At 36.1% G+C, this 15,472-nt stretch overlaps 2 protein-coding genes and 1 pseudogene across 2 annotated transcripts; all 3 read right to left on the bottom strand.

Annotated features, from left to right (window-relative positions):
* Nucleotides 1–217: 217 nt before the first annotated feature.
* LOC18097250 (G-type lectin S-receptor-like serine/threonine-protein kinase RLK1) lies at nt 218–2,994 on the bottom strand. Its single transcript, XM_052449850.1, has one exon. The coding sequence runs from the start codon at nt 2,778–2,780 to the stop codon at nt 363–365; it is 2,418 nt and encodes an 805-aa protein (XP_052305810.1). The 5' UTR covers nt 2,781–2,994; the 3' UTR covers nt 218–362.
* A 1,881-nt stretch (nt 2,995–4,875) lies between these two features.
* LOC112325733 (G-type lectin S-receptor-like serine/threonine-protein kinase RLK1) lies at nt 4,876–7,513 on the bottom strand. The gene has a single exon (XM_024592688.2). It carries the CDS (start codon nt 7,481–7,483, stop codon nt 5,099–5,101), a length of 2,385 nt encoding a protein of 794 aa, XP_024448456.1. The 5' UTR covers nt 7,484–7,513; the 3' UTR covers nt 4,876–5,098.
* A 5,389-nt stretch (nt 7,514–12,902) lies between these two features.
* Nucleotides 12,903–13,816, bottom strand: LOC112325734 (octanoyltransferase LIP2, mitochondrial-like; annotated as a pseudogene).
* Between the last annotated feature and the right edge of the window lie 1,656 nt (nt 13,817–15,472).

Genomic DNA, 15,472 nt, shown 5'->3' with positions numbered 1-15,472 from the left:
CATGTCTATCACTAAGCGTTTCCTGGAAGAAAAAATGCCCCCAAACAAGCCAAACATCTCTTGACCAAGACTTGTGTTTTTTTATTTTGATTCTCATGGTAGTACAGAGCAAATTGGACTTTAAACCTGATCCCTACCCTTACTCTGCTAAGAGAGTAACACCACGATGAACTTCCATTGGTATATCTGAAGCAAGGAAACTAAAAGAACAAGAACATGCTAACCCCAAGTTTTTGGATTCATCACAACATTTTGATTCCTTGGAAACTAATTCAAATTTAACACAGAGTTTCAATTTATAAAGCTACATTTCATGGTGGAAGAAACTGTAGAAAAATCATATCTAAGTGAAATAAAGATCATTAGTGACTGTATTTGCTAATTGAACTATATGGAAATGGATTTGGAGCAGCAGGAACTTCAACAACTCCTTCAAGCATCTGTGTGACCTTCCTCATGGTGGGTCTGAGAGATGGATCCTCTTGAATACACCAAATCCCGACCTTCAACAGACGCTCTAGTGTCGATATGTCATTCTTGGCCTCCGTGTCATCTCCAATTAAAACATCCAAACTTCCATCCATATAGCAGTCATAAGCCCAATCAGTCAGTACTGGATTCTCTACTTCACCGATCTCCAAATCTACATTTCTTCTACAACAGATGATCTCTAGCAGCATGACACCGAAGCTATACACATCAACCTTCACAGTGATTGGTCTGTTCCTAAACCATTCAGGTGCAACATATCCTTTTGTTCCTCTAATAGCAGTTTGAGTTTTGCTCTGATCCATCACCAAAAGCTTTGCCAGTCCAAAATCAGATATTCGAGCATTGTAATAATTGTCAAGAAGTATGTTCTGAGGCTTTATATCACAATGAATGATTTGGGTGCCGCATTCTTCATGCAGGTACAAGAGTCCTCTTGCAATGCCAAAGGCAATTTGGGTCCTTTGCTTCCAATTAGGCTTAGAGCATCCGAAAAGGAAGTTTGCTAGAGTGCCATTACTCAAGAACTCGTACACCAACAATCGATTCTGCCCCTCGTCACAAAATCCTAGCAACCGGACCAAATTCTTGTGATGCGTCTGGCCAATCACTTGTACTTCTGTTTTAAATTCTTTTTCCCCATCCTGAACCACTTTATCTAACTTCTTGACAGCAACAACCCTAGTAGAGCCTGCCTGTATTGTCCCCTTGTAAACAACACCAAAACCTCCTCTTCCCACCTCATCTTTGAAGTCATTTGTCGCTTCAGCGAGCTCTTTGTATGTAAAATACCGCAAGTTTGTCTCCAAACCACTTCCACCTTCCTTAACTTTTTCAGTTTTCTTGCGATAAATGAAGGAAGAAGTGAGACAGAAAGCACCGACCAATACAAAGTTGACAAATACAGAGGTACCAAGGACTACTGATCCAGTGATGAACTTAATGTCTGGTTTCTTTTTCTCTCCAGGAAGCTGAGGAGGAGGCCTGTCCAGAGGAACATAACCTTTCGGAAATTTGAGGAAAGCCTTCCCATTCATACCAATGTCAAATCTTCCATTCGAGAGTGGTAACTTCTTCTTCCAGCAGCCATCTCTAAAAATGGCAACAGAACATAGACAATCATTCAAGCAAGACTTTCGGCACTCATCTTCGTTAATAGGTTTGTACCTCTCATAATCAGATGTTGGCCAATCAACATTTATTAGCTCCACAAAATCATACTGATCTTCGGTGGAATTGAGTCCATCATCTCTGCAGCTTAGTTCGAAATCTGGTATGCAGCTTCCATACTTGTCATTCTGATCAAGCAAAGAAAAACCTTGTGGACATTTACATTCTGGCCTTTTATCAGCTTTTAGATTGCAGATGCTGTTATATCCACATGCTCCACTACCCAAGTCCGCTCCCATATTGACACATATATCATCTGGTTTGGACCAGACTGAGGACCAGCTTCTGTTACCGCTAGATGCTTTTGGGTAAAAATATTGAGTGAAAACACCATCAAAATTGAGTGTTGCCCTATGATAGAAGTCTATAGTAGGAAGTGCTGTTTTTGTGAGATCCTCTATCAGCCCATTTCTTCTCAATATGTACATGTAGCCTGACTCATTGAAGATCAATCGATAACCAGAATTTGATGAATTTGAAGCATCAGAAGTTTCACTACTATAGTAGTCATCGTAAACAAATTTGGTTGGCAAATTCATGTAATTCAGCACAAGATTTCCATTATCAAGCAAACGGAGCTGGAATCTCCCCAGCGAAAAGTTGGTCTCCGTCCTTCGAGAAGAAACCACCCCTCCAACCTCCATAATCTGAGTAGGCAACAATGTATCAGTGGGATTGCTGAAACTCTCCCACAACCTGAAAGAATTGCTATTTTGAAGCACGAAGTTGCCAGTGTCATTCATTACACCTGACGAAACTGTACCAAGAAGGCTACCAGATGACCATATTAGGTTGCCTTGAGGATCAGTAAGCACCAGCCCACTATCACCCCTCAGCTCGACCTTAGACTCCCTTGGTGCAGGATTATCTCCATTTGCATACCAAACTATGGTCTTCTCAGGAATCTTGGCATACCAAATAGACAGCAAGAAATGATCCTTGTATTCCAAGGGCTGAAATCCAAAAGCAAATTCTCCAGAGGAAGAAAGCCATGAAGGAGCATCATCAGTTGCAGTGATAAATGCACCCACGGGCATACTTCCATTAGTTTGAGCAACAGCCATAAGCTGTAACAGTACCATCGTTACTAGGAACATCAAAGTAAAAATAGCAGTAGCCATTCCTAGGATCTTTGAACTCACATACTTGTAACAAAGGATTAAAGAACATATTTAAGCACAAAAATGGTCCATCACAAGGGCAAGCCAGAGTTTTCAAGTCAAACTAAAGTATTAGGAAACCAATTTTCTTGCTTCCAGACCACAAATTTCATTCAAGGTTTGGACACAAAGACTTTTCAAATCCCAACAGCTGCATTCCAGAAGTCTTTGCCCTTACAAGGAGGCAATGTTACATATGGTGGACCAAGTCCATGTTATTGTAGTTATTGAAATGGTAAATTTCGATGAAAAAAAGGTAGAATATTGAACAAGAACCACATAATTATTGGTGTTTGAAACGGTGGAAGTCATTTATTCAACAGAGGCTTGGGACCAGGGCAATAATTGAATGGATCCAAAGACTTAAAAATTGCAAAATGGGCCCTGCCCTTTATCAAGTCTTCACAACCAAACAAAGACTTGCATGTGATGCATGACATCTGTTTGCTTTCAAGCCATCCTGAATCACTCTCTTTGACTAGAAACATTTAGTAATAAAAAAAAAATTCAGTAATAATAATTTGATATAATAAAAAATTAATAATTTTTTTTATAAATTATTTTTAGTTTATGAATTTTCTTTTTATTTTTAATTCATTAATTAAATATTAGATTCATTAATCAAATATCAATAAATATTAAATATTAAAAAAAATTTATTAATAATAAATATATTTTACATCAATAAAATTAATATTATATATAATTAACTGATTCACTACAAGTATATTTACTAACAAATCAGTGATAGGTCTTTCATGATTATTTACAAAACTTATTCAATATTAACATATAACCACTAACCAATGAGGAATTGGTTTAGTAAAAGCTTAAAAAAATCAATGGAAATCAAGTACTCAATCTTCTTTTTGTATACCAAAGTACTCACATGGCCTGGCACGGCCAATTCCAAGCAGTGGCAAGGTGCAGTACCACTCTTCTTGACGAAAACGATAATGTTTATGATTTTTTATTCTTTAAAAAAAATGGAGAGAAAAAAGGCAAATATATCATCACAAGAGAGTCAGTGGATTTTTTCACTATATTAGCATCTCTACTTCAAATCTAATACAAAGCTTCAAAACAAAAATGTCTTCTTCTGAATGTTCATCGCATGGAATATATTGCTATTATGTTTATAGATTTGATAGACATGATAAATCCTTAGAAAAAAGCTTGTATGTTTCAAACTTTTAAACTTAATTAGAAGATGTTATTTTAATTTTTTTCTAGTTAATTTCATGTGTTAATTAGTTTTTTTTACTTAGCTTTAGTTTTTTTTTTTTTTTTGTTAGTTTTATTTTTATCTCTTTATAAGTAGTTGATGTGTTGTTTTTTTATTAGATTATTGAATTCAAAGACTTTTCAGAATATATGAAAGTTTTTTTATTAATTTCTCTGTAGTTTCGTTAATCCTGGCAGAGAATTAAAATGGCACTGCAGGCTCGAGACATTAAAAAAAAAGAAGGTGGGCTCTCTTGTGTGTGTGTGTGAGTGTGTGTTCGCATGCAGGCAAATACCATATTTTGCAACGAGCAAGACTGCCCTCTCTGTCAACAAAACATTCAACAGAATCTTGACAATCTTACCTCCAACTCACTTGCATGAGAGCATCCTTACTGGCCAACGAAAAACAGCAACATAGGGTATAACTAGAGGGAGGTGCACATGGTGACAGATTTTATATTTTGAAAATCTGCGACCTTGAAGATTTAACACCTAAGTGATAACTATGCGTCTAGCTGTCGAATTTCTTTCTTTGTTGTCTCCGTAGTGTGAGTAGGCAACAATGTATCAGTAGGTTTGCTGAAACTCTTTGCCTCGAGGATCAGCAACCACCAGCCCGCGATTTTCATAATAATTTTCTTCAAAATGCTTTGTGTTCTTCCGAAAACAGGAGGGAAATGGTCCTCGATTTACAATCAGGAAGTGGTAAAAATCGAGCACTAATCTTGAGGAAAACCATACTAATGATTGTAAATTCTATTAATCCGTGATGATGTTCTTCTGAGAAAATGAGAAGTCATTTTAAACTTACAATCAGAGAGCAGCAAAATTTGAGAAATAATCTTGACGAAATCCATATAACTGTAATAAACACTCAGCTGTGGACAAGATGAAAAGCTCCTTGAAGAAAACTATAATGTTTTGCACTTCTATCACGTAGAATTGGATGAGAAATGAATATACTGGCAACAGATGAATCATTAGATGAGTATGGATACAACCAGAGTCAGAAAAATCATAACTAGTTGAAATTAAGGCAGTTACTGTTGTTTTCAGGAGCAGCTAATTTCACTGAACGGGAACGGATTCGGTGGAGCAGGCACTTCAACAACTCCTTCAAGCATCTGTGTCACCTTCCTCATGGTGGGTCTAAGAGATGGCACCTCTTGAATGCACCAAATTGCAACCTTCATAGCCCTCTCTAGTGTTGATACGTCATTCATGGCCTCCATGTCATCTTCAATCAAAGCGTCAAGCGTTCCGTGCCTATAGCAGTCATAAGCCCAGTCGATCAATATAGCTCCAGTTCCACTGATCTCCAGATCTACACTTCTCCGACAACAGATGATCTCTAGCAGCAAGACACCAAAGCTATAGACATCAACCTTCACAGTGACTGGTGTGTTCCTAAACCATTCAGGAGCAACATATCCTTTTGTTCCTCGAATGGCAGTTTTGGTTTGGCTCTGATTAATCGCCAAAAGTTTTGCCAATCCAAAATCTGATATCCGAGCATTGTAGTAGTCATCAATAAGAATGTTCTGCGGCTTTATGTCACAGTGAATGATTTGGGTGCTACATTCTTCGTGTAGGTACAAGAGTCCTCTTGCAATGCCGAAGGCAATCTGAGTTCTTTGCTTCCAACTAGGCCTTAAGCTTCCAAAAAGAAAATCGGCTAGAGTGCCATTACTCAAGAACTCATACACCAACAAACGATGCTGCCCCTCGTCACAAAATCCTAACAATCGGACCAAATTCTTGTGATGCGTCTGACCGATCACAGTCACTTCGGTTTTGAATTCCTTCTCGCCATGTTCAACCACGCCATCTAACTTCTTCACAGCAATAAAATTAGTAAAACCTGTTTTTATCGCACCCTTGTAAACACCACCAAAAGCTCCTCTCCCCAGTTCATCCTTGAAGCCTTCTGTAGCTTCTGTGAGCTCTTTGTATGTAAATGAACGCAAGTTTGACTCCACATTGTTTTCTTCTCGAACATTTGCTACTTTGTTGCGGTAAATGAAGGAAGAACAGAAACATAATGTACTGATCAATATAAAGTTGACAAATACAGAGCTAACCAAGAGCACTATTCCTGTGATGACCTTAATGTCGTCCCTTTCCGTCTTCGTTTCAGGAATCTGAAGAACAGGATTCCCGGGAGGGATATGACCTTTCTTAAATTTGATGAAAGTCTTCCCGTTAAAACCACTGTCAACTTTTCCATTCGAAAGTGGTAACTTCTTCTTCCAGCAGTTGTTGCCTAAAAAGATGACAGCCCCACAGAGACAGTCATTCAAGCAAGCTTTTCTGCACTGTTCTTCATTTTGAGGTTGTAAATGTTCTGCATCACCTGATGGATAATCAACATATCTTAGCTCAACAAAATCATACAGATCTTCTGAGGAATTTTTTCCATTATCTTTGCAGCTTATTTCGAAATTTGGTATGCAGCCTCCATGCTTGTCATTCTGATCAAGCAAAGAAAATTCTTGTGGACAAGTACAATTGGGCCTTCGATCAACACTAAGGCTGCAGATGCTGTTGTATCCACACGCTCCACTACCCCAAATTGAATTAAACTTGCATATATTTTCTGGTTCAGACCTGACAGGTGACCAGCTTCTAATAGAAGAGGATGTTTTCGGGTATGAATATTGAGTGAAAACACCATCAAAATTGAGAGTTGCCCTACGGTAGAAGTCTGTAGTAGGAAGTGCTGTTTTTGTGAGATCCTCTCTCAGCCCATTTCTTCTCAATATGTACATGTAGCCTGACTCATTGAAGAGCAATCGATAACCAGAATTTGATGAATTTGAAGCATCAGAAGTTCCACTTCCATAGTAGTCGTCGTAAGCAAATTTGGTTGGCAAATTCATAGAATTCAGCACAAGATTTCCATTATCAAGCAAACGGAGCTGGAATCTCCCCAGCGAAAAGTTGGTCTCCGTCCTTCGAGAAGAAACCACCCCTCCAGCCTCCATAATCTGAGTAGGCAACAATGTATCAGTGGGATTGTTGAAACTCTCCCACAACCTTTCAGAATTTCTGTTTTGAAGCACGAAGTTGCCAGTGTCATTCATAACACCTGACGAAACTGCACCTAGAAGGATACGAGATGTCCATATTAGATTGCCTTGAGGATCAGCAAGCAACAGCCCACGATCATCAGTCAGCTCCACCTTCGATCCCCTTGGTACAGCAGGATCATCTGTAGGATCCTCTCCAATTGCATACCAAACTACGGTCTTCTCAGGAATCTTTTCATACCAAATGGACAACAAGAAATAATCCTTGTTCTCCAGCTGGCGAAACCCGAATGCAAATTCACCAGAAGCAGAAAGCCATGAAGGAGAATCATCAGTTGCAGTGATGGATGCTCCCACAGGTACTCTTCCGTTAGTTTGAGCAACAGCCATGAATGGTAACAGTAACATTACTACTAGGAATATCAAATCAAAACTAGAAGAAGCCATTCCTGGAAATTTTTTAACTCACTGGTACCAAAAAAGTAACATATTTAAGCACACAAATGGTCCATGACAAGGGAAAAGTCCAGAGTTTTCAGTCGACGTAAAAACTCATGCTAAATGAACCTAAATTTATTGACTAATCAATCAATATCAGCAAGAAAAAAGCTCATTGAAACCTTCCAATACGAAGACTTCTCAATTGCCAACTGCATTTTTCCAATAGTCCTTGTCCTCCAGGGGGCAGATATATTTAAAAAATGTACCGCGTCATGGAAGTTACCGCGTCATGGAAGTTCTAATCTAAGAAAAAAGGACCAAGAGGCACCATTGTCAACGAATTACCTGTGTAACCTTTCTTTTGCAAAGACTTGGCCAGATGCCATTTTCAAGATGCATTCCCTTATCAAACAACTTTGCTACGCTTGTACTTCTTGCACTTTCCTTGCATTAGAAAAAATACCACGACCATGGCCAGCTAAATCTAAATCCAAGCTTTTAGTCATATTTGTCATACCGGCTGATCATACCAAATTATCAATAAATTCAAATCAATCATTTTTATTAAAATAAATTGTTTTGTTTTAAAAAAAAATCTTTAAAGTTGACTCAAACAGGTAAATATCTTTCTAGTTTAATTTAAAATCCGATCCAAGTTGACTTCAAAATATAAGTTTTCAAGTTAGTTAATAGTTAACAACTATGCTTTAATAAGTTCATAACCTATATCAAAACAAGAAAAAAATAATCTCTTTTCTCCAGTTTTGCCTGAGAATTGTACTTGTTTTCTTTCCTCAATGCAATCAATAAAAACCCTACCATGATATTATCAGGATCCGCAACTTATAATTCGTTATTTGAACTTCGAAAAAAGACCTCATGGGTAAGGCTAAACAGTGTTATGGCCAAACTCTAAACACAAAGTTGGCAACTTGTGCAGTCCAGTCCTCCTCCAATTTGAAAATATGATTAATGTTTCAGCTCAACATGAAAATAAAAGGATGGTCTAGGTTTTTTACCATGAGAAAAGCAAATAGAAGCATTAACTATTACCCTAAGACTGAGTAAATTCTTCAAGTATGCATGTGAGACAGATTCTTGCTCCCAGGAGTAGTGAAAGTGCTGTAACTAGTAGATGTACGGTAGAATCCCGCAGCATTATATACTGTATCTATGCTGAGTGTATGTTCCAGACAGTAAATAGCAACTGTAACTTCAAACCACAACACAAACAGTAACCATTCTGAAAGGGAGAAAATATCCCAATGATTTGAACTAAGCATTCCAACTACAAAGTTATCGTTTCAGTTTCCAGCAATACATAACAGGAATTATACTGCACTGAGAGGGGGAAGAAAAATTTGTTACAAATTGTTCCTTACTGAACACAGTCTCTATGGAGAGTGGTAAACATACACAAGCGTGCATGTGAAAAAGCACATGCAAGGGAGAAGTACCTATAGTTGCCGTTGACTGATGCACTAAATCCTTCTTCGGCCTTGCTCCTTTTCTCTTTGGCTTTTCGTCGTGCCTTCACAATCAAAGCTACTGTTCTCCACTGCTGGCTTAGAAGGGGAAAAACTAAAAAGCATGTGTCCGTTCAAACTCACGCTGTCACGCATCCGCATACATAGGCACAAAAACAGAACATTTTGGAGACTGGACAAATAATTATGCTAAGAAACAATTAGAAAGCCATGGAATATGGTCATTCCAGAATTCAGCTTGTATTTACTTGGTGCCTTGACTAAGAAGGGAAGCTGTTTCTCCAAATAATTGGAGAAATCAAATTATGCTAAGAAACATTTTGGAGACTGAACAAATAATGTTGCTGTTTTTCACATGCCCCTTGATTCTTTACAGAAATTTCTTTCAATGTATTGACAATTGGATTGGAACTTGGAAATTATACGCACTTGGAAACAAAGTGCAACAATATTATTTGGATAAACGTGGAAATGGAAGAAAATAATGACCTCAAATTTAACTATTAATGGAGTTAGGAAATTACTGATATATATATGAATTATACCACAAATGAACGGGCAATTATTTCATAGTTATCATTAATGATCCCATATCTAGAAACACAAACATATTTAATATGGATGGGAACAAAAACAGTAAAATCAAACAGTCCAGTACCCTCTTAGACACTAGCATATTTAAGATGCAAGATGACAACCGTGCTATGTTTGGTTCAGCTTCATTAAACAAGAATGTATCAAGAATTAGAGAGAGAGAGAGAGAGAGATTCAGCATACCCTCACAAGGCTGTAAAGCTCCTCTTTAAGAGGAGGTGAGAACTCTAATAGCCTTATTATTATTTGAAAGGTTAACAAGTGCAGCTCCTTTTCATAAGCCTTGTTCCCGTAGAATTTAAAGCACGCATCCCTACACTTCCCATCACACGGGGTGACGTTAGAAAACCAAATAAGAACGTGAGGGATGATAGCTGATGTGGATATTTCATCAAGTTGCATCAGCTGAAAAATTAAAATTAAATAGGACAAAAAAAGAATATGCAGTAGTAACCAGAAAATGCAACATAAATATAAATATAACTATCATAGGAAAGATAATCAATCTTGGGAATAGAGTACATTATAACCAACTACAAATTGGCAATCTACCAGAAAAAAGCTGCTAATATAATCTTACAAAAAGTTCCTGTAAACGAAGTTCACCTTGTGTCTTTCTAAATTTACTGAAAAGCAGATACTTAAAAAAAATGAAGGAATTACAGATCCATAAGCTTTAAAGAAAAGGAAACCCTGAAAGAAAGACTAAGAACTGTATAGAGGTCCAATTGTGATACCTATCCAACAGTAAAACTAAAAGGGGAAAAACTGCAAAAATGCAGAAAGAGAATGAAATTCTCTTCCTTTTAAAGATCTCTATACAAAGACTGTAAAGGCTACTTGTTCTGAGTAGGGTTTGAAAAACTTGGTGGAGCCTTCCTGAGACTTGTCTCCGCAGCTTTCCGAGGGTCTCTATTGGCTCCAGTTGACTTGTTAACATTTGCTGAAAGAGAAGCGAAAGGAACTAGCAATCTCCTTCCTTGATTTCTGTCTAATAATTGGACCTTTCTCTCATGGTGAAGACACAGAAGAGAGGACATGAGAACATGAATAACAATCAAGGAAAATAGAATGAGAAAAGCTCTGTGAATATTTCCCATTATGTAGTGCTGTAGAGACAGTGAGATTGCTGGTGTTTTTGGAGCTAAGGAAATGGTGGTGTCTATGATGTCTTCTCAAGGAGGCATTGCATACTGTTACAAATAGTTTGTGCTCAACTCTGGCTAGGTGTAAATATATATACAAAAAGAAAACCTAGGCCTGTTTGGTGGTTAAACCCCAATGTCTTAACCAGGTAGAAGATGTTCTCTTTCCCCTTGGAACTGCAGATAAACAAGAAGCTAATGGACAGACCATTCAGAATAACCAGACTATGTTTCAGCTTTCACGGTTAAAAGGGGTAGATCTAGACCATTTCCTAACAGGGTAGGCAATAATTGGACAAAAGATTTCCTAAAATCATATATAAATGAAATATCTGCATATGGGAAAAAAATTTCAGTTGGAGGACTATAAAGATGACAGAGCAGCTCATTGATCCACGTCAGCAGAAGGCAAGACAGGATCAATTATAATGCATGTTAGAATCTTGTAGAAGCATAATTTGACTGGCCACTATCCCAGTAACATTTCCATATGAACTCTATTTTTGGTGATCTGCTTCTTTATTTTTATCAGAAGTTTAATTATAGAACTTTTATTCTTGAATAGGTTGGAACTCGGAAGCAGCTGACCATGTGATTCTGAATTGAATATTATACTTCTGACTTCTGTGCAGTCCTTCAAATATTTAACTTAAAACCTCATGTGACTTATCACATGAGACCAAATCAGCCCCTCCTTCTTCTGTCCTTTTTTATTAAATCACTCAATAGTTTTGTACTTCTGTTAAGAGTAACAGATACAGCTAAACTTAGCTGGGAAAGACTAATTTCCACAGCGAAAAGCAATCATCTTCTTCCAAGAAAATGCAATGCTCCTCTTTTACCATTCAGAACATAGACTAATGTCAATTGGATTCCATCTTATTCTTCTCCAACCTGATCCTAATGCAGCATTCATATAAACCTCAAGTTGGTGTAGTTAGAGTGAGCCTTCAGGATTGCTTTTGCATGTCTAATATAGTTAATATTTCTCCCCAACCAAATTTGGCCAGCTTGACAGCCTTGCCCAATTTTTTTGATATGTATGTGTTTTTATTTCATAATTCACCTCATCGACAATGGTTTTTGGAGATTCAAAGGTGGATTGAATAATAGAGTCTAGATTTTAAAACCTGAGAACATGCTAAAAAGGTATCCGCCTGCCCAATCCTGAGCAGCAATCTTTGAAGCATTATTATAAGGATAATCCTCTAAATTTAGTAAATTCTCTTCCATTTAGCCATGTGATGGTGTATCACTCCTCCGTCACTTCACATTATTCAGCAGATGGTGGAAGTTTTTTTATGTTTATAAATTGCAATATCATCTCCTAGGGTAGAAGAAAAATGATCTGGAGGTTTAAGATCCTTTACATGAGAATTTGGGAGGTCTAGTCAAGGAACTTTGAGAGAGGTATTTAGAATATAGTTTTTGGTGAAGTCACTTGGTGGTTTCCTGGGCTGGGAATCCTGAGTACATGTGAACAGTAATTCTACAAGCAAGGGAAAATGCATTTATGCCAACAGGAACAAAATAGAGACATTACTCATTTCCAACTCCTTGAATGAAAGATATTGCTGCCATGATCATATGCATTCTGATCTCATATAATACTGGAAAATATGGCATCAGAATTACCAGGAACATGCATTGTTTTTGCATAAAATCAATGTACCAACAAGATCTCACTGATTAAAGATGCTGATCCTGGATCTAACAGCATCAAAGTTGCTTCTAGATAACTCTCCCAACATCATCACAACAGGACCTAAGGATTCTCAAATGCCTTGTACCTATATTGCCTACAATCACACTGACAATCTCAAAACATAATAAAAATTTTCTATCGATGATCCTAATTTCCCTATTCCCCAAATTCCTGAAAATAATTCACCTAGTCTACAGCTTTTAACGCATTTTGAAAAAAACAATACAATATCCTCAGGTATTGCATGATCTAAACTACTCTGTCTCTTTTCTGATATAGACATAATACATAACTTTAGATAGCTAAATGGATTCAACTTTCACATACACAAAATTCCATTGATTCATTTCAACGAATCATCAATTATACAGAAAAAGGTTTACATAATTTATCTTTCAGGCATATAATAGCCACATGTCATTTAGTTTTCTCATTACATAACTATTGAAGCATTATCAGTCCACATGTCTTTCAGGTTTCCCATTATCTAGCAACATTGACTTATTTTCCTTCCAAATAAGATTTTTAAAACCAAATATTCTTGCAAAACAAGATATCAACGGCTCATTAATTACTTCATCAGAAGGAAGCACAGTACCTGTCTCCCTTCTCAAAGATGTAACCTGTTTATCAGCAATCCCACAAGGCACAATATGCTTAAAATAGTCTAAATCAGGATCAATGTTGAATGCCAATCCATGAGAAGTGATTCTGGATGATATGCAAACTCCAATTGCACCAATCTTTCTATCTCCAACCCAAACCCCAGTCTCACACTTTTTTCGTGCACTAGCTTTCACACCATGTAGTGATGCCATCTCAATCATTGTTAATTCAAGTCTCTCCACATAATTCCGAGCACCAAGTCCAACGTCACAAAGAGAAATGACAGGGTATAAGATGGCTTGATGAGGACCATGATATGTAATGTCACCTCCTCTTTGTGTATAGTGAAGTTCAGTTCCTATCTTTTCAAGTTCATCACAGGGATCAATAAATAATGATCAGTTCACTGTTTTCCAAGAGTATATGTAGGAGAGTGTTGTGCAGGGACAACAGCGTATCCAGAATCTTATGAGCTTTTCTATTAGAGAATAGCTTTTCCTGAAGCTTAAGTGCTTCCAAGTAGTTGACCGTTCCTAATTTCCAAACCTCAAGATTTAATGGAAATCACATTCTCTGCAAACCAAGAAATAGTTAATCCTTATTCCTATCTTATTCTCACATGGCATCATTGTGTTATAATCACATGATACCATTGCACACCAAATAATAGAATCAGATCTAAACACTAAAAAACCAAAAATTTCCACGCACATGCAACTTCAGCTAACATTTGTAATTCAGAGTTGACAGGTACCTCTTTCATTATAATGTGAAGTAGTAAGAATTTTAACTGTCAATGACACACAAAAACTACAAGAAAGGAAAAGAAAATCAAAGAAGACAGAACCAATCTTTTTTTTGCTAACGAATTAGTGCATGATTAACTTGCAAAATCTAGGAGATCAGAAGGAACAGCTATGAATGCCAAAATAATGAATAGCAAAAATAAAATAAAAATATCTTCATAAAAAAACACTTTCTCCTCTCCGTCTTATACTGTAACTAAACCACCAAAAAATAAAGAGCTTATTTGGGAAAAAATGCACCGATTCCTCAAAGAAGGAAACCCAAAATTAAGAACAAAAACATGGGCTCTAATAGAAACAATCCACTAGAAAAAGGGTTATCATCTCTTACTAAATTTCTAATAAAAAAAGTGACCTTTAGTCAATATATCTCATTAAAAAAAACTATGTATTGCATGGTCTTCAAGGAATCCCAACCCTGTGACATTTCCCTTCTCTGCAACCCCCACCAGACATTATTGTGGTTGATTCTTTTCACTAAAATAGCTAAAGAAACCAAATTTCTTCGTGAGATTTATTTAATTTAGCAAAATGTGAGCTGTTTCATTGAGGCATTTCATCAAATAGCGCCTAAAAAGTCTCATAAATTCTGCAAGCAAAATGCTTCCATCATCCATTTCAAGGATCATAAGCCTAAATTCACGTTATTAATCACTGGGGAGTTAAAAAAACAAGAAATACACAGTAATTGTGAATAACGCAGATGAACCAAGATTCAATAAAGGCTCTAATGTAAGAGAAAAACAGCTTCTGCTAAAAGTCAAATGGAAGGAAAAAAAGATTTTCAGAGAGAGAGAAAGCAAAATATACAACTCGCACCGTTTTGAGTTTATAAAGAAAACGCAAAACGTAGTCTGTAGTCTGTACTGACATGTCGTTGAAAAAACAGTTGGTCTTGAAGAAGTGTTTTTTAAATTATGTCATTGTTTATGATAGTATTAGTAATTATTTTATAAATATTTATGTATTAATCTTATATGTATGATTTTTAAAATAATTTAATTATTAAAATTCAATAAAAAATAAAATAAGTTCTTATATTTTTTAGTGTGAATTTTTATATAATTTTCTTAAATTTATTCTTTTTATATTTTCATAGAGATATATAAAAAAAGATCAATTTGTATTTTTTTTTATTTTTAAATTGAAACTTTTTTTATGATTATAATAATTTTTTACTTAAAAAAAAGTTTTCACAAAAATAAAAAAGGAATACATTAATAAAAAAAAGTTTTCAATTAATTCTTTTTTCTTCTTTATTCAAATCACTATAATTTATACGTCCTTGTTTGATTATACAAGTTTGATGTGGAGATGAAAGTAAATTTAAAAGTATTTCATTTATTGAAATTTATGATTTTAGATGATTTTAATCATTATTAATACTAAACCTGAATCAAAATTAACTTTTAAATTTTTTTAATGTATTAAAATGATATAAAAGAGAATTTTAAAAAAAAATCAAGTTAAGAATTTTGTTTTGACTGAAAGTCAGATTGACTAAGCTATTTGATTAACCTGGGTTTTTCACAAAGACAGTCAAGTTTTTTTTCTTTTGCATCTAGAATGTTTTGATGTGTTGTTTTCAAGGTTGATTCAATAAGCAAGATTTC

Source organism: Populus trichocarpa, unplaced genomic scaffold, assembly GCF_000002775.5.
Source record: "Populus trichocarpa isolate Nisqually-1 unplaced genomic scaffold, P.trichocarpa_v4.1 scaffold_104, whole genome shotgun sequence".
Lineage (NCBI taxonomy): Eukaryota > Viridiplantae > Streptophyta > Magnoliopsida > Malpighiales > Salicaceae > Populus > Populus trichocarpa.
Note: the sequence above shows the minus strand (reverse complement) of the source record. Positions and strands in the feature narration are given on the sequence as shown.

Bases quoted from the DNA above. Each gene is read 5' to 3' on its own strand.
- LOC18097250 (XM_052449850.1), bottom strand. From the start codon at position 2,780: ATGGCTACTGCTATTTTTACTTTGATGTTCCTAGTAACGATGGTACTG.
- LOC112325733 (XM_024592688.2), bottom strand. From the start codon at position 7,483: ATGTTACTGTTACCATTCATGGCTGTTGCTCAAACTAACGGAAGAGTA.